Raw genomic sequence first — 24,271 nt, 5'->3', positions numbered from 1 at the left:
ACTTGTGAAATCAATGATATCTGAAGGAAATTCATAGTTAAAAGGAAGGAACTTTGAACTGTAAGAAACACCAAGAGCCACAAGAAGTTCCTTCAGGTCAGTGCTATGGATTTTCCTTTGCTTCACTTCTGATACAATGTAGGCATCTCATAGAACAAAAGCATAAGAGAAGAAAGCACAAGGCTGCATTAATTTACAGCATAAGGCCAGCAGCTTGTCAATTAAGCCACATAATGATGTGCACAGTTATCATCTAGCTACACATTCCTGGGAATTGTGCAGATGTGACAGGCAGTACCAATGAAACTAGCAGTTATTCCTCAACTACATCACCCATACCTGTCGCTTGATTGAGACTAATTCCATGTCCAGTTGTCTGAGTACAGTGGTAGCAGCTGTGGCATTGGCAGAAACGGCCTCCACATCCTCTTGAGAAAGGAACATTCCTTTGGGAGGTTTCCTCTTTGCTCTGTTCTTGGCCTGTGTACTGTGCTTCTCCTTCTTCACCTGAGGAACGGTTTCAGCAGGAGGCACCTAGGAAAGATTTTATAAAACACGTGCAAAAAGCTTTAAGTGACCAAGTAAATATTCATACAAGCTGTGGCTGCTCTGTACAAGAATTCTAGAGTGATCACAAAAAACGCAATTCTAGATACCAGTCATTTTTCAAACAAGGATTTATGCTCTCAGATTAGCAAGATACTTCAGGTGCTCATTTTCGGTCATCCTCGGTTTGCAGAATGAAAGAAGTAGCTTGAAATTGGGAAGATTCTGTTTTGCTATAAGTAGCACGTCACGCATACACTGTCTTATACAAATCTTTCTTCTAGCCAGCTTTCAACACTCACAGCAGAAGCTGGTTTCTCAGCACATTCCCATTTTGGGAATTTTCTGTCCTTTAAATATTCTGGATACTTGCAAAGACTCCAAAACCTTTCTTCCTGCCTTTGACATCAGGTCTCAACACATTACTTTAGCCGAACAGCAGAAGAAAGCAAAGTGGAACTTGGAGACGGGAGAAGAACACAGCTAGCAAAGTTTATAAAAAGTTATCTTTTCTTTATGTCAGACAGGAAAAGGATATAGCAAACTAATTTAAAAGCTAAAGATGAAGCAGTGAGGTGACTACAAAGCAGTTCTTAGATCATTAAGCAGTTTCTTGGAAGCTAAGTTTTCCTGCCTTGCACTGATATATAATGTTCAATTAAAGTAATGCCATTTGCCCACAAACAAAATTTGAATCTCTTTTGGAAAAGGGAATACTTCACACACCACTACTTTGTATGCATTCTGGCTAAAGCAAAGCACTAGCTGCACACTGCTAACAGGTATGCTAGGTAAGATGCAATACTAAAGATCCTTAAAAGAGCACGTTTGATTCCCTAATACCAATCATCTCTTCCAGAAGTTACTCTCAATAAGCAACACACACCCAAGATTTATTATCCAGTGGCTGGAATATTGCCCAGAACACAGAACAGAAGAAGACAGGCAGGAGGAGAGAAAGCAGGGAGGAGAGGCCACACATCTGAAATCCTCCACTCAATCACTGCCAGTTTTAAAACATTGGCCTCAGTTAGCACTATTGTTCCCCTCCTAATTTGCAGCCACATGCAGTTTCTACCCAATCTGTGGCATTTGCTCATTAGCAAACACTAAAACTCACACAAGGTTGCACAAAGCCCCCTGTAAGCACTTGGCTCTGCCTCCCAGAGCCTGGAAAAGCCCAGAGCAGCTGCAGCAAACAATATCCTGCACACTCTGCATGGACTCAGGAGACATATTGGAGCAGTAATGTGGACAATTGTCTGTTCTCAACTTTTTTCTTGCCTCTTCTAGCATGAAGAAATTCATGAGAGATGATGCCTAAGGCAAGCCCAGGAGCAAGAAATAACTATTATTGTTGTGGGAGATAGACCAGATTTCTTTTCTGCAGTGGAGAGTAGGGAGCAGGAGAAATCAGGCTGGCTTAGTTACAAACAAATGAGGTAAGCTCTGCACTCTGCTTCAGAAGCGAGCACTTTGATAACCGAGCCAGGTAAATTATTCAACATGGTTAGATATTTCAGGTTTATTCATATTTCATCTGCATACAGAATTTCACAGGATCATGCAGTAATGTCTCCATCAAGTTCAAGCCATAAGGTGACCAACAGGCAATGCTGGCACTGCAAGTATCTCAGAAGCTTCAACTTTAAGTAAAAATGAAAGCAAGTTTCAGATGACTCTTCTACACTGTGCAAAAAAAAAAAAAAAAAAAAAAAAGTGAAGCTCATCCATGTTGTGGACAAAAAGCCAGAGCTCTGGCAGAATCATAGAATCACCAGAGTTGGAAAAGACTTCCAAGATCAAAGAGTTCAACTATTCCCTTACCACTAACATTTCCCCACTAAACCACATCCCTTAGTACAACATCTAAACATTCTTGGACACCTCCAGGGATGGTGACTCCACCACCTCCCTGGGCAGCTTGTTGCAGCACCTGACTGCTCTTTTGCAGAAGAAATTCTTCCTAACATCCACCAAAGTGAAGCTCCCCCGGTGCAACTTGAGGCCACTGCCTGCAGTCTTATCACCAGTAACACAGGAGAAGAGACCAGGCCCCATCTCACCACAATCTCCTTTCAGGCAGTTGTAGAGGGCAATAACGTCTTCCCTGAGCCCCCTCCTCTCCAGACTACACAACTCCAGTTCCCTCAACGACTCTTCATAAGACTTGTGCTCCAGATCCATTACAGAATGGTTCTTGACAGCTCCAAATGCCTCTAAGCTCCAGTGATACTGCACAGACTTTGGGAATCTACCCTATCTTGGAAACTTGCTTTCCTGGCCACCATCAACTCATGAAAAACAATTAAAATGCAGAATTTAGCAGCACTCCTCTATTCAGAAATTGCCACTGCTACCTAGAACACTTCATACAAACCCCTTTAATACAAAGAAGGCTTACTCAGATTTGATGGTTTAAAAAGGAAAGACCAAGCTCAATCCATGCATGGGATGAAATGCAAGGCATTTCTAGGAGCAACTGCCCCAGGAAGAGATGTTAAGAAATGACCCTGACATCTGTATTATGGAGTCACCATCTGAGGGAACCTGAGCAGCTGCAGTAATACTGAAAGTACTAAGAAAAGGGAAGATTCCCCCTCCAATGATCCCCAAAAGAGGAAACACAGATGAGAGATTTCAGATACTCTGAGAAGTCCCAGTATTTCTCGACAGCTCATACAGTAAGTGACACATCTTAAGAGCTGAAAAATTGTCTCCGTGAGGCTGGGACAGGGAGGTTCTTTACGGTAACAGTCTGGGGCTGCTGGTGCGTGGCTGACCAAGTCACTAAATGCAACTACCAGGAACAGCCCCTCTTCCCAGATACCTGCTCTCTCGAGGCATTTTAAATCAGCCCCAGGCTGAAGTACTGCAAAACTGAATTAACTCCACTCAGTCAAAGCTGGTTGTCAGCTTTGTTCTGGCCAGCAGTACAACCAGTCACTGTCCAGAAGAGCCCCCAGAAGGCTGCCTGCCCTTGCAGCCAGTGTAAATGCACACAGTTGGTGAATTCAACTGACCTTTGAGTTGGGTTAGAGCACGCTGTGGCTGAGGGCAGTGTCAAAGAGGGGCATTCAACTCCCATACAAGACTTTCTGCAAATATCTTGATGGTAGTTATTTGCCATCTGCTCTGCTCTGGCCTTAAAGCAGAGGCAGCAAAGCTGGCGAAGAGCTACTGTTCCCCCCTTCTGCAGCAAGTTCACAGCAAGACGGTGTTTCGAGAAGGAAGCAGTAATAAAAGGGATTGAAAGGTCTGTAGCAGATGCAGTCTTTCAGAAAATAAAGTGTGAAATACTAACTAGAAACGTTTTTAATTTTAAAAAAATGGGAATTCAAATGATATTATTAATTATTCACAAGACATTCTGGACAGCCACAGTATGCCATTGATACTTAACCAGAATCTTTCAAGTTAGGGTGTTCTTAAGGCTTTCAACAACTCAGCTTCTTGTAAGAATGAATATGTTCACATTAACCCTGCTCCTAGGAAATCGGAGACACTGATGGTGGAAGGCTGTTTCAGGGAAGCCTATGGAGCACTCCACGTGTGTAGAGAACAGACCAGAATGCTATGATTTTTTCAGTTGCTTCCCTTCAAAATAATTTGTTAGAAGAATTAATCTCACTGATAGTGACTGACAAAAAACACTGCTCTAGGTCCTTGCTCTTGCCTGTTGTGCAGTCACAGTTTTAAATAATTTTAGTGCTGTTTTCCTATAAATAGCCTCTTTCAAAGATTATTAAAAAAATAAATCAGATGTCATTACTGAGAGAAAGCAGGCTACACGAAGCCAGCAGATGGAGTTACTTCAAGGAGAAGGGTTTAGGGTAAACATCTTCCTGTAGCACTGATAAATACATACAACCCATACTGCTGCTGAATTGCAAGGTTCTTTTGTTTGGGGCCAAATAACCCACAAGTTACATGCCTGAAAATAAAGTATATGCTTTCCAGATGAGCATCACGGAGTTAAGTTTTCAGAAGTGTACGTCTATCTGCATGGCTTCATCCAGAACTTTATGCCAACTTAAAATTAAAGCATCTCAAGTGAGGTTCAAGTAGTATGTTTTAAGTAAGCACAATATTCTGCACATAATGACAAGGCCTCTCTGCCAGACAAAAAATGTCCATACAAAAACTCTCTCCTCTATCATTCACAACTGTACCTGCAATCCTGGCATCACTGAAACCCTCAGGACTGTCTCCAAGGATTTCAGTAGATCAGGAATTTGCCTTAGAGCCTATATAATAGACAAATATACTCCTGTTAGTCTATCTAGAATGGTTTAAAGGCTTAAAGGATTTATATTCCTTCCACCAAGCCATCCACAGAGGGACAGAAGTGCTCCTACTCTACCTCGGCAAATAGTTAGGTTGCCTTCAACCACCACTGAGAGTGCTTCAAGCTAACACAGCCAACTCTGAACAAAGACTCCAAATATCCATGTAGTATACTAGCATGTGCTGGAAAGTCTTCAGATTTTCCACTTTTGTTCTCATTTATTTATACTTGTCTTGATCGAAGAACAATTCTGAAGACAATTCTTTTCTTGTACGACAACCATACAAAGCACAAATAAAGAAAATTAGATACTGTCAGCTTCTACATCAAGCAGTTAGTAAGTAAACACTTTCATTTGCACAGTAGTAAGAAAAGAGTTATACCTCCTTTTTGCTCTCCTTGTTTTGTTCAACTTCAATATCAATAGGGTTGTTTCCATTCGCTTCCTCCATTTCGTCCTCACTGAAATACAAAAGTAAACAGTACTGTATTACTTTGTGAGGCTCCGTGTCTCTATAAATAACATGCCAAAAAATGCACGGATGCAATTCAGCAGCTTTCCTTATATTTTTTGACCAGGGTGGGCTCTTCAGGGGTCTGCAATTTTGGTTTGTTGCTTCCCCTCCCCTTCTGCCCCATTTATTTGTTTCTTAAGTAAAAAAAAATTCTCCGTTGTAAAGATACTAGAGATATTTATTTTAGAGAAAGTGGAGAGTGGTCTACTTATGCAAAATAAGTCTGCTTGGGTGGAGACTGGATAGACAGCTAACAAATTTTCTTTAAAAGAACATCAGACACTGCGAATTCTAACTTCAGGCAAACCCAGACAGAAACAAAGATTTAGAATACCAGCAAGCAGTTCTAACACAGACTTCATACAACTCTAACATTTAACCAGAATGATATGCACAAGATGAACTCCCTCAAGAACAAACATTAAAATGTTGGGTTCTTTTTAAGTCACAATCTCCAATTTCATCCTCCTTTGGAAAAGAAAATGAGGTATCAGTTACAGAATAATAAAATGCATGAAATTGGGGCCATATTGAAAGTGACCTTGGCACACCTGGACAGTTTGGCTTCATTGGAATTTTAATCAGACATTAAATCGAATGTATTTTCACCGTTTAGAGTTTTTGTACTGTACACAACTAAAGTTAATTGCACCATTTGGGATGATGCCCAGAAACTGAAGAAATAAGCTGATCTAATCAAAGCGTTTTTTTAAAATTACTATATGAAAAAAAAAGTCTATTTTGTCATGTCAAACTTCACAGCCTGGAGGAGGAACTTCAGCTGGAAGAGGTATGTCACAGCAGCTCCAAGCTGGGCAGGAGAACCCAAGGGGAGCTGTGCTCAGTGTGGGTATTTCTGGAGGAGCAGGGAACAACAGGCTGGCGTGTGCCACAGGTAAGGCAGGTGCTAAGGAATACTCACAACAGTGACTCATGGCTGCCTCCTTGCAGCTGTGCAGGTGTCACTTAAGGAACTCACTGCTGGGTGACTTGACGTCCATCACTATGAGGACAACCACTTTACAAGCTACTCCTGCTTGTTCATTTGTACAGTCACGATTCCAAGGAATACAACTCTCAAGGACCCCTCTGAGATTTGCATGTACAAGACCCCTTGCACACAACCAGCAAGAGCTCCTGAAAACCTGGTTCCAAATGCACTGGGAGCTGTTTTCATGACAACCTGAAGAATAGGTGAACTTCCCTGCCTAGCCACAGAAGAGAAAGCACAGCACTTGAGCAAGACACCTCAGGCTGCCTCTTCCCTTAACCTCATCCCCAGCAGAGCTGCCTCGTGTTCTCAACTGGGCCCAGCTGTCAACCTTTCTGCAGAAACCAAACCCCACAGGCTTCACTGTGCTGGCAGTTTGCTCTCAAATTCCAACAAGTTCTCCAGACACGAACTAGATCAAAACCCACTCGCTCACTTTTGCAGTTTTAGACAATGATCATTATTAACTGAAGGACATTCTTGAGATTTTGCCAACACCCAGTGGCTCAGTACTACATCAAAACTTGGGTATCATGAACTCACCCAGCTTTGTTCCCACACTCCACGTGGGTATGCTGACAAACGCTTAGATTTGTAGGGGCTTGACTACTTGACACAGTGGAGGGGAAGAAGGGAAGCCTAACATCAAGCTGTAGATGTAATGCAAATTTATGCATTTCCAATCTAGCTGCCTTCCTCAAAGGCTCCAACATCACAGTACAAGGCTGCCCAGACAGTTCTTCCCCAGCCTCCTTGTGGCCAGAGGATATGGACCAGAGAATTGTCTTTCCAAATGGCAGTGATTCCATTTTATGAGCACAGAACAAAATTAGAGAGGCAGTATAGACAAAAAAAAATTTTAAACTACATAGTACTAGACAAACACACATTTCTTATAACTGACATTTTTCTTCCTTACAAATTAGTAGGAAATAAGCAGGATGGGAAGAAGAAAATCAAGACAGCCTCTGCATTGAAGAACACAGTGAGGAAGAGAAAGCCAGGCCAAACATCAAATGTGCTGCCTGGTAGTTTTCTCCCCAGTCTTGCCTGTTAAACAAGCACTGTTGATCAAGTGGAAAGATGGGAGAGGTTGAGTGACTCAGTATAGTACGTCTCAACCCTGGAAATGTCTTTCCTCCCCCCTCCCAAACAGGGCTCCGTCATCCAGCCCTGGAGCCAGCACACAGCTGGAGCAGCAACTCCTTGGAGGGAAAAGCTTTTACAGAACTTTGCTCAACTTAGGAGTTTACCAAAGCCAGACACGCTTCAAGATTGGGCAAGTTTGGCTGCAAAGACACGAGCAGTATTTTAGCACAGGTTGAGAAGGCACCTATGTTAAGCAGACAGACCTGTTGCTGTTTAAAGGGATGGCTTTCCCTCCAAAACGTCTGAGACCACCATGTTTCTGAGGCCTTAGAGCTCCAGAATGAGGCAAAATCACCAAGTGGCAGTAACTTTGCAGTTATCTCCAGCAATAGACACGAGACCTCTGGCTGAGCCACCTCTGTAAGTGGCACACAGGGGTACCCAAGAGAGCAAACATGCACAGAAAGCTGTACCTGCGGGAGTTAAAAGCTCACTAGCTAGTAAGCTTCTGACTACCATCACCCTCAGATCTCAATACAACCACTACTTCTTGGGGCATCCCTGCCAAAGGGCTTACCCTAAGCTTCCCTGCAACCTCTTCTCAGTCACTCAAATAAAAAATGGCCTGACTTCACTTATCTCAGGGAATACAGCTTGACCTGAAAACCTCACTCACAGGTTTTCATGTGAAAGGCGGAGGAAAGGGGGTGTGGGTGCACATGCAAGGGCTCAGAGGTGCTGCACTGCAACCTATGCCACACTGAGTGCATGTTCTCATTCTCCTGAGTATTACAGAGGAAATAAAGCCAGGTTTCTAGTTTTTATTACTTACGTTGTGCTACTCGTTTTCTGGCCCTGCTGACACCAGTGCTAAACAGCTTGTAAACATCAGTTTTAATTTCATTTTCTCCACCCCCAAGCAGTATCAGGAAAAAAAAAAAAACCAACACCTAGCATGTTGGGATGGTGACCATTGCACTAGAGGGCAACCAGGAATTGCACAGTGTTGGTGAAGGGAGCACACCTAATTGCTGACACATTCTTTTTGGCTTTAAGTAAAGCAAAACACGCATAACAGGGGTGGGGGAAAAGGCATGGTACCAGAAAACATGAGGAAAAATCCTACGGCTAGTTTCTTACAAGCTAACAGTAATGTCTGAGATAGTCTAAAGAAATCAGCGTGTGTCAATACCCAGCCTTTCTGCTTGCAAACCTACCTTTCCTCACGCTCCCTTTTTTGTTTACGAGCATGACGGTCCATCACGCTAGTTTTAGTCCTTGTCTTCTTCCAGGAGTAGTAAAATTTCACCAGACTGGCTATTGATTTGTCAGGAAGCTGCAAATTAAACATGTATCCTTTTATACGCTTATATGTAAGGTATCCCCAGGAGTACACATACAATTGGTCTGTTTTTGTTAAGGAACATCTGATCTCTCTACTTTGAATTCTCTCAGAATGTCAAGAAAGACAGTTCTGCAGCCTTGCAAAAAAAAAAAAAACAAAAACAAAAACACTGTTTCAGGCTAAAATCATCTATTTGTGACATTAAAATCTCTAAAGAACATCTCCTCAAGCGTTCAACCAACCAGGCCAGGTAGCTGTTTCTCTTCACATCAAGGGAACATAGCAAAAGCAAACCCAAAACAGGACCTTGAGAGTGAGCAAGCAGTTCTAAAAGCTAACACAGGCATGTGGAAGCAAATGTAGGAATTGCTGAATGGCAGGCTATATCCCAAACAAATCCTTGTTACTGGGTTAAAAAGCCCCATTCACATCACTCATGTGATGAAGCATATTCAAAGGTCTCAGCAAAAGATGTTTTCAAAAGGTGAAACATTACTGTATGGTTAATTGAGGATATAGGAAAACCACAAGTCAGATATTTTTTTAGTCCTCTTACTGTAACGTCATTACCCTGTGGTTATGAATAAGAAGTCTGCCTCAGAACAGACTAAAGCTACATTAACTCTGCTTGGGAGGTATTCAGCATGCACATTCTTACACAGGATTTCTACAAGATAGAAGTCCAGCCTTTTGCTGAATAAAACATGTTTTAGGTGAGCTTGTGATTCAGCTCAAAGGGCTGCACGAGTGGGAAGAAAACAGAACTGAGCAACAGCCAAATTACTGAGATACTAGAGCTTAAATCTTCACTTGAGATAAGCTGGTTCTCAGACTGCATATTGACTTTAAGTCCTAATGGATCACACCAAACTACCACCCTGGCCCACAATTACACTCAGGCATAAATCCATCTGCTCAGGCCAAAATACACACTGTGCCTGCACAGTGAGCTATTTGGATGTGGGGCTGCCAATAGCCATGCAGCAGGCTGCTACGTTGGAATTAAAGAGTTCCACAGAACAAACTCAGGGACAAGGCTGTTTGTCACAAACATCAGCTTGGCTATAAGCACACACTAAGAGTGCCAGAACACCAGAATCAGCTCCGGTAAATAACCTAACTCATCTTCCATTCCCTGGCTTCAGCGACTCTTCTGTTGGTTCCAAGCCACACCGGTGCTAATGGGCCAACAGATAGAAACTAACAACTAACATGCTCCAGAGCCATTGATTCCTGTCCCCTGCTAAACACAAAGCTTTGTGCCATTTAATTCCTTTTATGCAGGATGGCTTTTCTGGGAGCAACAGTAAAAGAAAAATATACCTAGGGAACAGTGTATGAGTTTGGCATCCCTGTACTGGATGCACTTCACCCAGGGACAGCATCATGTTTCTGCACATAATCTGAGTTGTAATTTTTTTGCTCTGGCATTAAACAGGTCATATTCCTTCCTCCCCCACAGGACATGCCCCTGCTCTTTCCCCCTGAGCAGTAAATTAAAAACAGAGGAACAAAGAAAATTGCTTCAACCTTCAGGAGTCCACAACTTCTGAACTCTCCTGACTGCCTGCATCAGCTGCCCAGAGCATGTGCAAGCCTCGAACCAATGCAACTGGGTGCTACAGGACTCTGAGAACAAATGAACAGTAAGGGGACATTCGAGGAGGACATGAGGAGAACAAGCCTCTTATTCTGCCACCTTCTGTAAAAAAGGGACCTGACTCTTCAGTGACCTCCCTTCATGCTTGGGAGGTAGGTTAACCTTTGATAGGATCTGCAACGCAGGCCTTCACCTCCACCTTAGAGATGAACAAACTGCAACCACATGGGTCACAATCATGGTTGAAGGAGCATGGAGAAGAGTTTGGTTCCCTCTCTGGTGGCAAGCTAGTCAAAAACAGACTCAGAAAATAAAAATCTACATTCCATCATCTCTATATTTCAAAAGGCAGCTTCATCACCTCTTGCTTGAAGTTGGGTTTTTGACACCCTGCCCCCTTACCCATGCACACCTCAGCAATTCCCTTTCAGGCAAAAGCCTACCCTTGAAGCTTTCAATAACAGTTTTAAAAATATTGTTAGAAATTGAAAGCAAAGGACTGACATGATATACAAACCTTCACCACACATCCACTGACAGTCCCAAATCACATTAAGCGCAGACTTCACGCTCAAAATGAATTCCTAAAAAGCAAGCTGCAGGAAAGGAGTCAACTTTGCACAGAGATAATCTTTACTCCATGTGTGGGTGGGCATGTGTGTACAGACCATGCTTGAACTCCAGCTGAGACAAACACTACTGCAGCACACAGGGGACTGAAAACCATAATTTCCAACCAATAAAAATTGCACAGTCAGAATTTATACTGAGCTGGCAAAGCACTTCAGGAAAACACTTCCGTATGGACTCCAGAAGCAGTGCTGTTTTTATCTAGTCACAATATTACTTTTCCTCCAATCTTCCCTTCGGCCTGCTCTCTCTCAGAAGTGTTACACAGCAGCTCGGCACTGAAGATTGTCCAATTGTCTGTCCTGCTTTTTCAGCCCTCTGACACTACTTACCATCTGCTGGATCCTGTGAAAGGTTTTCCCATGGAAACTGAAAGCCTGCTCAAACAAGACCTTGTCTTCCACTGTCCACTCATCTGGGAATGGAGTGAAGTTTGGCAGATCCGCCAAAGATTTCTCAATGTTGTGCTTGTGCCAAAACAGCATCCCAAGAGCCTAGAAATAACAAGGACACCACAGGGACAACTGCAATCACAAGTAGCATTATCATTGCAAAGGAACAGCTACAGGATTTTTTTCAGGCACCAGGTTAACCATAATTTTCAGTTCCCAGCTATGTCAGACACGTGCGTGTGCAAGAAACCTGGAATCTGACCCACATCGTTACACAATGAGCAAATTGAAATTTAATCAAATTATGGAGATAGTAAAATTAGGAAGGAGTAACAGCTGAGAGACAGGAGAAGAAAAAACTGAAGTGATTCCAACTAGACTGATCACTATACGCACAGAAAAGCTAAGCAAAGCCATGAGAAGGCCACCTAAAAGCCAGACTGAACTTGAGGAAGCTTCTTGACATTGCTGAACTGTCACCATTTCCCACACAGTCAGGAGGGCTGCAGGTTGGAGGTTCTTCTAGTGGCAGGGGTTCTTGTAGGTTGTTTAGAGGCTTATTTTTGAGGGGCAGGGCAAGAAAAGGTGAGAAGGTGGATGAAAACACAGGAAAGCACAGGGCAAACAGTGTGTGCAACCCTGACCTGCTGCTAAGGTGTCCCCATCTGAAAGGGGAAAATAATCTCATTTAGGGGCAGCTCATTTGTTTCTGTAGGCTATGTCTCTCTCACTTTGCTGCAGCAGTCTGTGGAACTGAAAATCAGACAAGTATGAACATTACTTCACCACCTGCAAACAGCCCCTCCTGTATGCCCCAGACGTGCATCTCAAGCCACCCCTCTCCCGAGGGCACGCAGCTCACATGCATTATGACACATGGCTGCATCTGGCACAGCATTGACCACTGTAAGTCATTCTGGGAATGCCTGACTCTGCAGAGCTGGAAACCAGCCTTGCACAAGGGCTGCAAAGAAAAAACAACCCCTAACATGCTGAGTAAAACACCAGAGTAACCTGCTTGTCATATGCAAACTCAGTTTGGGTTTCACAGCCTCAGTAATCCCCATCTAGTAGTTTCATCCATTCCACTCAAAGCTACTAAATCACTCTGAATTTGGGGCTTCCCCATTATGCTTTGCTATGCAAAAAGCAGTTCCTTTTTGGATTCTTGCTTCACTGAAACTGTGCAGAGGGGCAAGATTACAATCATTAATCTTACCCGAGATTTTGCCCTGACCCTGCTGGCCTTTCAGAGCTGTCAGAGCACTTTTCTATCCCCCACTCACAAGCCCCCTTTCGCCAAGAGTTGGAACAAGAGAAAGTCTTGATCACAACATAGTTGTGCTCAAGGTGTCCCAGATGCCACAAACTCAGTTACATCCATCTACTTTGGCAAGTGTGGAGCGAAAGAAGCTTCTCTGCAGGCTTCAAGGACCAGGTTTTCTGTCTCATCATCCTCACCAACTTCACATTAGTGCTATACAAAACTTCCATAAGAGAAAGCAAGGGAAAAACATGGAATGAGCCACTTGGGTGTTAAATACTGCTAATTACTAGTAAGGGCCAACGGGATAGCTGCTTACACAAAGCAAATGAAATACAGACAGACTTTTCTTATTGCTGCAAGAAAGCCACATGCATTAAAATAAAAAAAAAAAAAAAAACACAGCAAAGATGATAGCATTGTCAGATGTATATGATAAGCCTAAGCACCAACAATATTCGTATACACCCCTCCACCACCATCCTCCCTGAGGAGAGCACTCTGGAGTCTCACACTCAGCTTTTCCAGCCTCCTTTGTCCCAGGACACATGATCCAGGCTGGCAGAGGCACAGCACACAACCAACCCACTGCAGTGCTCCCAGAGCTCAGCACAACAGCCTGCCAGCACCAGTTGAAACAGGCTGCCATAGTGAAGGCTGCCTTTTGCCTGCCCACAGCTGGCAAGGCTGAGGGGAGCCCTAGCAGCACGGCCCCAAGCCCCCATCAGTCACCTGCTGGCAGTGGAGCCTACAGCATGGCACTGGGCCACGGGAAGAGTAGGGACAACAGCACAGGAGCCACTCACAGCATGGATGCAGCCAGTTGGATGGGAGAGCCTCTGGGCAGAGCTGGGTGCGTGCCCCGGACACCAGCCAGGCAGCTCACCATTCACTTCAACAAGCCGACACGTCTTCATCAGCAATGGTAGGCTTTGGGCAGGGGACACAGATGGAGGAATGGGAATCTGTGTTACAGTGTTAGCCAAGCCACCTGCACGGTGGCCCGAGGAGAATGGCTGTCTGGGGAGATGTGTGGGCAGGAATACACCAGCCAGCAAAGCCCAAATCCTAAAGCTCATTCTGACTGGCTTCCAGAGAGTCTGTATGGGCTTTTCCAGAGCTACTCAGCCAACAGTGACTCTGATACCTGCTTAAGAGGAAGTGTCCCTTGGTGACACAAATCATCCTGATTTGAAAGCCCTGACGCTAGTCCCTCTGATACAAAGTGAGAATGTGCTTTGCAGATGGAAGACACATCCTTCCCAGCTATTTCCTAGAAGTGCCTAGCTTGACTGCCCAGTAAATATTAAAAGATCCAGGGCACATGTACATCCCAAAGGACATGGGACACATCTCCAGAGCACCAGTGCTAGGGAAAGAATGAGAATAGAGTTAGGAAGAGCACTTATACATACAACTCAACTACTCTGTCCTGATTGGAAGTCCCCTAACCTCTACTACTCTACTCAGAAGATAGGGGCCAGGGGGAAGACAGATGAGCTAGAGTTGCTTGAAGAGTGGGAGATATCTATTTGTAGCATTTACAGGAAAAGAAATCTGTGTTAGCCAAATAAAGTTTTCCAAAACAGAAGAATTCAGTTTGTTTAAAAATCACAAGCCTCATTTTCATCCATCTTCTGGATCAGTCTACTTGGTGGATACTTCTCCACTGAAATCACAAAACCCTAAGGCAATCTCTCTTAGCAAACATTACCCACTATTTCCAGTACTAGGATATACCCAGCTCAATCGACATGAGCCATCAGGGATTTTTTCTGGATTTACGTCCGCAGGCTTTTGGTACTTTTTTCTTCCTTTTATTGCAATTTTCTAGTCTTAGAAACTATAAATATACACTCTGATCATCCCTGATTTTGCTGAAAGTTTTTCTGGCTAACTCAATCCTCACATCCCACAAGAAATCTTTTTGAGGATGACTATCAACCACTGAAAGCCTGACTCAAAGATGACAGCAGAGTCATTTAAATAGAACCCCTGCCTGACCAAATCACTGGCTTCTATGCTAATGGCCTGAGCCTGAATTTCATGAATTTGCAAGTTTTCTGAGAAGCTCTTTGCAGAAACAGTATGCAATTTGCTCATACAGAAGATCATGCAATTCCCTGCCTTACCTTTTTGGAAAATTATTAGTGAATATGGAAACTCCAAAAAGAGCTCAGAAAAACTTCCCAGTCACAATTCACCTCCCTTGACAAGTGTTAAAATTGATGCTAGTTACAGAGACCATCAGTACACAGTCTTAGACCAAGGAAAGGAGAGGTTTGCCCCCTCAAAAATGGATTTCAATCTCTAAGCTAAGGGCACTGGTTAGCCTTAGTGACAGCTAGACACCTGAGCTGTTATCTGTGAACTGCAATACAGTTTGCAATACAGTTTTAGGGTAAAAAGCCCTGAATATTGGTCTGTGGTGGTTCAACAACTCATTCATTAATAACTGCCAAGACATCCATGAAGCAGATGTGGAGTGATCAATTAGAAAATGCAACACAAGCAGGCAGCTATCCAAAGATGAGCCATCCCCACTAACCAGTCTTTTTCATGATGTTTGGGGGTTTCAAAAGTGTTCAAGGAGTGGTCATCACAGGAAGCATAGTGCCCATGGCCTAACTCCGCTAGAAATTATGATGCTGGTTTTGTTTTTCTTATCTTGACTTCTTATGCCAAATTCAGGGTGAGCTTTACACTCCCAGACGACAGGTCACCATTGCAAACAGTCAGTTTAGGGAGAAGCAGAAGAGAAAACACAAGCAGTACAAAGGGGAAGAAAGAGGCACTCGTAGGCAGCCACTTTAAGACAAGTTTCAATATCTGCTGAAAACAACTTTTTAAGTAGGGTAAGCATTCAAAAGTTTATTACCTGTTCCATATTGTATCCATGCTTCTCTTTAGCAATGGCAATATATTCATCCACTGAAAAACAAAGAGAAGAAATAAGGGCATTTCATACAATGATCTCATCTCCTCTCCTCGGGCTAAAACCCATTCCTGCAGCTGTGACTGCAATCATGGTCACTGCATCCTCCACAAAGAACTCAGGTGAAGAGCTACTGAATCCAACAATTCAAGAAAGGAAGGAAACAGAAGAAAAACACCTAGATCCATAACATGCTTAAATGATACATGATACTCAAGTCAGTAACATGAAACATCATATATAGTATTTCAAAACTACAAATATTTTTGCATTAAAAACACAAGCCTTTCTCCTATGGTCTGCTCATTTACTTGCTGAAGAGTTTCTAATACAGATCTTGTTCACCGGACTGTATAGACATGAGTTTTTCAAAGAGATATGAGCACCCCATTTTTTTCTTTAATTCCCCCACCCCAAAGCAGCTGTTTTCTTAAGAACAAAACACTTAAACACAACCCATACCTTCCAATACTACCAGAATCCTGGTGCTGCACAATCACTGCAGATATCTTGGCAAATTAGTCAGGTCCTATGCCTCAGCAATTCTCATCTTGGATCAAACCCCACTTCTATGAATTATTAGGCCCCTGCGAGCTTTTAACCTTTATAATATGAGGATGCCCTGAGGAGTTATATTTTGTATGGATGGGACTAAAACCCAAATGTCTATTTTAGTATGAGTGACTGAGCTTACTTTACATCCAACTGCACCCATTTGAGGACAAGATCAAAGTCAGCACTCAGTGCCGTTCTTCTGAACCTTGTGCTTGGTCATTATTTGGCACACTGAGAAGATGGCATCCTTAAAAACAACGTGAGACTCCCACTGGCCCTGTTGGAAGCACGCTGGAAGCAGTGGTCGACCATAAGATCCCTGAAGTGCAAGTCCCCCGGAAGGCTTCAAATAGGTATGCATAGCCAGAATTCACTCACATACTTATTTTGAACTCTAAGGCGAGTCACTTAATAACGAGCTCAAAAATCCCCCCTCCTTTGTTTCTCTGCAGATACTCAGGGAGGGATGCAGTGAGATTCCTGTGCTGAGCACCCTACTCCCATAATGACACGGAGAGCATGCGCAGCACCCAAGGAAGGAAATGAGGCTGTGAGCACTGCAGCTGAGGAAGCCACAATTCCCACAGTTTGTGCCTCATGATTAACTTCAGCTCTCACATGTGCTTCTCCCACTTTTTTTCTTTTTTTTTTTTTTTTTTTGCCTTTGTGAGAATTCACAGTGAGTCTGTGGCATTTCTTAAAGTCATTTCTTCACATTGGGGCACTCCTCAATTCTTTTCTTCAACTGAGAGACCTAAGCAGTGAGCTCAGTGATTATGGGGCAAAACACAGGATAGATCAGAAAAGGCACAGTCTCTTCTCAGCCTATCATCATTATAGACAAATAAAACTTAGGTAGTTGAAGTAGACACCCTACCTTATTAGACAACAGTGCGCTTGATATCAACACCAGCCTTTCATTTGGCAACAAGATGCATTAACTAATTGTCACACAAAGGTGTTGCAAAAAAGGGTTAAGTGCCATAGGAAAGTCTGTTGAGAACACTGTTGGGGCCACATGTTCTGGCAGGAGAAGAGCATGCATGACATACAGGCACAGTCAGCAAGGGTGCAGCTGCACGTCAGCAAGGACACCCTACCGAGCTCCAGCTCACCCAAGCTCCCACATGCTCTCCCCACTCACCAGAGCACAACAGGCACTCCCAAAGGCTGACAGAACTGCTGTTGGATCATGTTCTGGAGGGGTTCAGTCAAAGTTTTATTAGCCCTTTGAGGAATGGTGTAGCCACAGCCATTCATTTGCACCCCTGCAGCACAAACACATCTGTCTTTCCAAGTCAGCAAATTGTTTCTAAGGGACAATAACTATCCCTTCTTGCATTATGCAAACATAAAACAGTTGCACAGACTGTGGAGGTGACAGAAGCTGACTGAAATTGCTGCATTGCTTAATTGAACATCCTGTGAACTACAGAAAGGTAGGAACCTCTGAAGCCAGCTTTGCTACGGAAAGAAAAAGCTTGCAGACCAAGACCCTGGGGGACAACAGGATCCAGCAGGATTGCATGGGGGACAGTAAAGGGAACTGCCTCCTCCTCACACACTGAGCAACAAAGGGAACATCAGCAGGATGTGGGCAGATGCACAACTTCTCATGCTCCCAGACTTCATAACCATACCAAAAGCAAAAGCTGCCAGGAAATCCTAAGTGCGGCATTTCCCAGTACTTCAGCTAAGTACTCTTGGCTTCCTTAGGACAGGTATTCCACATGCAGTGCTATATATTTTGTCTGAGGGGGAGGTGAAGGAAGGGGGAGGGAAAGGAGCTGAATTCTCTAAAGTCCAAGGCTGAATTAAGCCCCTGAATGCTAAGCACTGCTGCATTAACCAGCTCATTTTCACTGTAGAAAGATCCACAGTTCCTGATTTGACTTCAGCGTCTCATCCTTTAACATATGCAGAAAAGAGATGAGGTCGTTCTCCTCTTCAGCATATTAGCGTGCTTATGCCAGATTATTAAAAGCAATGAAAAACTTCCTTCTTCCTCCCCATGCTTCCTACTCCCCAAAAACACAGTGGTCTTTTCTCTCTTAGCCCCACAAGGACATTAGCAAGGATTCCCCACACCAATAGGACTTTTCTCGAATGAAGTCAGAATGCCACAGGGCCAAATAGCCTATCAGCAATCTGACACGCTGAAAGGAGATAGGATGCTTTTCTTTTCATGGTAGGGGCTGCTTTACACCTTACTGTTACATAGGAGGAAGAGAGAAAGACAACAAGGTCATTAACCAACCACAAGCACACAGGAAAGCTCCTTCTAGAAGCATCTGCAGGCAAAGAAAAAATAAGACAAGGAGTATACCATTGTACTTTACTCTGGTACACAGGCAGGCAACGAGCTGATATAGCCCATTTTGCTTGTCATTTCTCAGCTAATCATGGGCTCATTTGCTTTGATGCTTGCACCATCTGAGAGGTCTGACAGTCTCTTAAGCAATCCCTACGCTTACTCCTCTTTACCATCTCCCTGTATACGAAGCGAGCAAGAAAGACCATGGCACCAACTGAGTCACAGGATCCCTTTAGTCTCTCATACCAGTAGAGCCTGGAATTGCCACAAGCTCAATGCTTCACATGCCACGCTAGATAAATAAGTGTTCTCTTCCATCTCTGCCTCCCTGATGCACTTCCAGCAAGCCCAGGGCAGCAGGCACGTGAAATTCTGCTCCACTGCATGTCAGTGGCATTCAGTCATGCTCAGCATGTAACCCACCAATCTGTTTAGACATCAGAGCTCAGCGCCAGAGGAGCCTGGAGCAGAGCCCTGCTTGCACCAGAAGAGACAGCGTGCCAGCATGGCTCTTAGCTGCTTTCCAGAAGAGCGAGAGCAGAAGTGCAGTCTTGTCCCGTTCTCCTCAGCATCAGCTATGCCTCCACAAGCTCTTCTAACAGCATAACTTTATCCAAACCAAGGAGATGAGAACATTCTCCCTTCCATGCAACTCATTTCTCAATTCTGAAAAGAAATTCATACACAGACCAGGCCACAAAGACAACATTTGGATAGAGACAGATGTGTGACACAGGAAATGCACCATTCCTGTGCAGGCTCTTGTTGCTACTAGAAACCAGATGAGGGGAGGACAGAGAACAGAGTAATAAACTGGGTTGGTTTTTTTGTTGTTGTTTTTTTTTTTTTTTTTTTACCAGTTCGGCTACATTTCTTATCCTGTACACATTTTAGCAGTGTGGAGATTAGCAGAACCCCCCTGCCCATCCCACAATGAGCACTAACCTAGAGAGCTCCTTCCTAGAGCTAGCTATGCTCAGGAGGGCTGAAGTAGCACAAGAGGTGGACACAATGGGAACACAGAGCTTTGCATACACCATCACAGCAGAGAGTGCTCAGATGCTTAAAAAAAATCCCCTCTTCCTAGCACAAGAAGGGAGATGACCAAAAATAAGACAACTAAAAACCCTGAGTGTAGCATTAACACAGGGAAGGGAGATGTAAGGGAATGAGAAAGGAAGCAAACAAAGATGCCTCCCCTCTGTCATGTAGAAAGAGAAGAGCATGTGACCAAAATGGTGCCTTCAGCCCCCTGAATGCTGTGATTATTTCTAGATCATATTCTCACACAGCCTTTTTTCCTGCTAACCACCTTCCTACAAGAATTTTTCACTAGAGGCAAAAGAAAGGGGACGCTTCTCCCTGACATGAGCAAACAACTGCATTGCTGATTTTCAGTCCTGCATCCTCGAGCACTGAATTCAGAGATGTAAAACAAGAGCATTAATTTCAGGGTGGGAGAACTCTAAGAAGAGAAATGCCTGAAAGCGATGACTCCCCTCATCATCATTTCATCAGATGAGGCAATCACTCCAAGTGGGTCTTTTTGAAGAACTCTCTCTCCTCGTGCCCCGCACCCTATTTGGTTTTTAAAGACCCCACAAGCATCACATCATGCACGGTGGACTCACTGACCCTGAGCAGGGTTTGCAGCAGAAGCAGGAGAGCTAAAACCCACAGAACGCAACAGGAATGCAGAGGTAGAGCTGTTGCTGCAACCTCAGTTCACCCCTATTACTGGGGTACTGCAGGAGCTCTGAACACTTTGCATATTACGTGATGCAATACCCTGACAGAACAGGGTGAAATAAGGACAAAAAGCAGCCTTCACAGCCTCAGTAATGTGCTTCACAGGGTTTGATCAATTCTGGAACCTGTGAGGAATTTCGGATGTGGCTGTACATCTCCCCTTCTTCTCCCTCTTCATTCAGAGCAGAAAAAAGTCAAGCCCCAGAATAAATCAGTGTTATATAAGGGAAGTAAGGAGCATGGGTTAGACATATACATGCAAAATTCTTCCAAATTTCAAAACACAGTTATGATAGCACACAAACAACTAACCACAGTTTCTACCTCGGCTGTAACAGCAGCAGCTGCATTGCCGTCTCATGGCTTCGGTGGAACACACCTGCCACCTCGTGGCCACAGCACAGGGAGGAAGGAACAAAAAGCAAGGAATTCAGACAAGAGCCTCACTGAAGTGAGCTGCAACAGGAGGCAGCAGGGAGCAGGCAGAGATCAAAGAGAGATGGGCTTGACCACTTTCCTGGGCAGAATCACTTACAAAAGCAAACAAAACCCATTTACTTTAAAAAGCTCGTATGCCTCAGAAAAACTGCTTCATCTTTTTGGAAAGACAAAAGTGCATCACGGGCAGGAGGAAAGGAGAGCCAGCACAGAGACACGTTGCTGTCTCCCTTCCCTCCTCTCAAGACTGGTTTAGGAACCAGTGACCATGACACAAAGGCAGCTTACACACTTCATGTGACTGAAGGTGTGAGAGGAATTGTGCTGTAGATAGAACTGAGTTAAGGCCTGTGAGCCAAGAGACTGTTGCAACCTCAGGGCAAAGAAAAACAGACCTTACTTGAGCAGGAACAAGATGGAATACCCTGCAGCAGGGGAACAGTACCGAGCCAAGGGACCGCACAGCACACCTCACACTCCCACCCACCTAGAATCAGAGAATCACAAGAAGTTGGAAAGGACCTACAAGATCATCTAGCCCAACTGTCCTCCCATTACCACTGCTACCACAAGCTCTAAACCATATCTTGTAGCTCCTCATCAACCTCCCATAGCTCAGATTTCACTTGTACATCACAACCTTCCCCCCCAGCCACCTCATCCCACCTGGGAGCACAGACATCTGCCTGAATCCCCAAGGAACAGGGCTGGAAACATGATCCACGTGAAAAATAGCGTATTCCTGCTGTGCTAGCACCCTAACCCAAGCTGCAGTGAAGTCATACAAACCCTGAGTTTTAGTCAAAAGATACTGAAATGCCCTCATGAGTAGCTGCTGTCAGAAGAGGCAATCCTACACACTGCCAGCTGGGCAGGCTTTCTCCCTTATTTGACTTCAGCAAGCCATGAATGCTAGCAAAGAAACATACCTATTAGCCATCTTTTTTTCCCCTTCTTAGTCCCCCCCCTTGCATGGCCAGAGAAAAGCCCAAAGCTGAAGCTCCAGTGATGGCTAACTATCTGACCCACCTGCCTTTCAGCTCTGCTGCATCAACAAGAAGGCTGTACTGCAGACACAATTGTACTGAAATCCAGCACACTGTTTGCAGCTTGTCAGAACTATTTCAAGCTGTTTACCAGGAAAGGCCTTTTGCTAGCATGCATGTTTCTTTTAAAGCTTTTACCAACACAAGTTTGTTCCTAAAGTTGCCCCCTCAGTTGATGCTATCACATCAGGGCAAGAAAAGCTCAGCTACTGCTTTTGGTACAGATGCACTGTGTGTGATGGGGGGAGGAAGGTGTTAATGAGGACTACCAGAAGGAAGGAAAGCCAGCTGCCTATATATACTTACCTCCCTCACCCTGTAATGCTGCTACTGCTCTGCCTCAAAGGTCATGATAAGGATGCACATGGAGGACTCTTCTTACACATGAAACACATTTCAGCTAGAAATTGTCTTGACAGCAAATACTGCTGTACTCGAGGAGCAGCACACCTTCTGTAGAAGGGAAGGATGAGGAAGATCTGATAGCCAAGAGGAAACAGTACCCTCGGGACCCAGCAAAGAATAGGCAGAGCCACAATCAAATCACTTTGGAAACCTAATCCATGATGAGCATGTGGGATCTGAGCAAGGTTTGCTCATTCAGCAGTGCAAATTTGGTTCTAAATCAGACAGACACACTTGATTTTATTAGGTGTAATTAACTAGAGCACATAGCATTGGGTTTGGAGCTGTGTAAGAACACAAACTACTATGCAGTACCTGCTAGTAGGAAGGGAATACTCCATCCCATGTATGACCTTCCAAGACACAGATGAGAAGTCAACAGACAGGATAATTGAATGAGGCACATTCCTGAACAACAAAGCAAGTTTACAGAACGGTTCTCCACATTATTCAATACAATGCTCTCAATCTAGTATGAAGAGCCCTAAAGCCAGATTTATTCTGCTATCAAACCATGGCTTGAGGTAACTCTAAGGGAAGACTATACAGTCTCAGATTATATACTTCAAGGCAAGAGCATGCCCTTGCAATGCAAATAACATTATTGATACACTTGTGACAATAGGTAGTAGACTTTTTTAATCTTCATTTCATCAGATGGTTCAGTGCAATAGACATTAACATGGGTCGGAAGACTCATTCATCAAGATTTTATTATGCAAATTACTCATTTTTGCACTCCTAAATAACAGCCGATCCAGTGCCTCGTTTCCAAAAGCCACAGATTCATTACTCTGGGAAAAAATAAAGTGTGTCACACAGTAATGACAGAGTCAGAATGGGAAGCCACAGATTCAGACTACTAGCTGTATCATGTAAGGTCCACCCTTGGTCTCATGCCTAGGAACATTCTCCTGTTTCGAATTACATCAAACAACAAAACACCATGAAAATCATTTTCTGAATGAGTGAGCAAAGTAACTCATGACAGAAACAGCCTCATACACAAAAATAAAAACAAAAACAAACACACAGAGCATTCACTCTGGGTCAGCAGAGACTACTAGAAGGACTGATCAAGCAGCCCGCTGTCATCCAGTCTCAGAAGCCACCAACAAATACCCAGATTCAAAGCCCTCTGAAAAGGACAAAATCTTCCACAAAGTCCATTTCCTACACTCAACAAGATTTTGAGAGCTCTTGCCTAAAATCAAAACAGTTACATGCTCTATCATAGGAGCATAAAAAAAACCACTTTATCAAAGCCAAGCTCCCTAGACAGCACAGCCCAGGGTTTTTGTGAAGCATGAGGGCACAGGCACAGAAGGGATGTGTGGGAGCAGAAGAGCCATCAGGTTGAATTACAGCTCATTATTAATGCTACTGATAATAAAACCTGTCACAAGAGAGTAGAAGCCATGCTGACCCCCTTTATAATGCACACAAAGGCAAAAGAAATGAACAATTTGTCCCTTAGCCATCTCCTTAAAGAATGTCACTTAGGTGGATAGGACATATCAGGCAGGACAGCAAGAGGAAAAGTCAGAGCCATGCTGAGGAGCTACCCATGGCTGCTGGAAGCAGGATTGTGTGGTCACAATCCCCAGCTCCACTGCAGCTGGAACAGGAGAAGCCTCTGCTCCTGGATGGCAAGGGGTTTAGTCACAAAGGCAACACTTCTAATTGTAGTTATGCTTTGCTGCTGGTGCCCTTCTTTCCAATGCCCAGCTGGAAGAGAAAGAATGGTCTGGAGCAGACCACGGAGACAGTTCTCAGTGACCCAGAAGGGCTCTGCACTTGAATGACAAAAAGTTGTGGAACAAGATCAAAAAGGACAGGGAGTAAGTGAAAGCAGCTTGATGTCGGATGAAAACTAATCCTTCATTGTAGCTTCTGAAGTATTGCTGAGAAGTACTCCTAGATTTATAGCTAAAAACTCATTTTCAGATGTTTGGGGCTGACCCCTCCAGAGAAAGTGAGTACCTTCCCACAACAACACTCTTAGCACTATTACGTCTGGATGCTGAGAATCAAAAATTACTTCTCAGACTTACCTGAAAGGCCCCATTATCCCCTGGGTGCAAGAAAGCTACATGGGAACAGAACAACAGAGACAAGAAACTCAGCACACAGGGTACTGCATAACTTACAGGTAGCAACGTATCCCAA

General features: G+C 43.9%; 1 protein-coding gene across 2 annotated transcripts in view; it reads right to left on the bottom strand.

The window, feature by feature from the left end:
* The window catches only part of RCOR1 (REST corepressor 1), an 82,474-nt gene that overhangs the window by 9,145 nt on the left and 49,058 nt on the right, over positions 1–24,271 (bottom strand). For both annotated transcript variants that reach the window (XM_052693428.1, XM_052693429.1), the window contains 5 exons: positions 15,539–15,591; positions 11,337–11,498; positions 8,647–8,765; positions 5,218–5,296; positions 340–534 (listed from right to left, as the gene is read on the bottom strand). In XM_052693428.1, coding sequence (XP_052549388.1) covers positions 340–534; positions 5,218–5,296; positions 8,647–8,765; positions 11,337–11,498; positions 15,539–15,591 — 608 coding nt within the window. The remainder of the gene's footprint in view (positions 1–339; positions 535–5,217; positions 5,297–8,646; positions 8,766–11,336; positions 11,499–15,538; positions 15,592–24,271) is intronic.

The sequence above is a fragment of the Tympanuchus pallidicinctus genome, unplaced genomic scaffold (genome assembly GCF_026119805.1).
Source record: "Tympanuchus pallidicinctus isolate F22 unplaced genomic scaffold, pur_lepc_1.0 scaffold3, whole genome shotgun sequence".
In the NCBI taxonomy this organism is placed as follows: Eukaryota; Metazoa; Chordata; class Aves; order Galliformes; family Phasianidae; genus Tympanuchus; species Tympanuchus pallidicinctus.
Note: the sequence above shows the minus strand (reverse complement) of the source record. Positions and strands in the feature narration are given on the sequence as shown.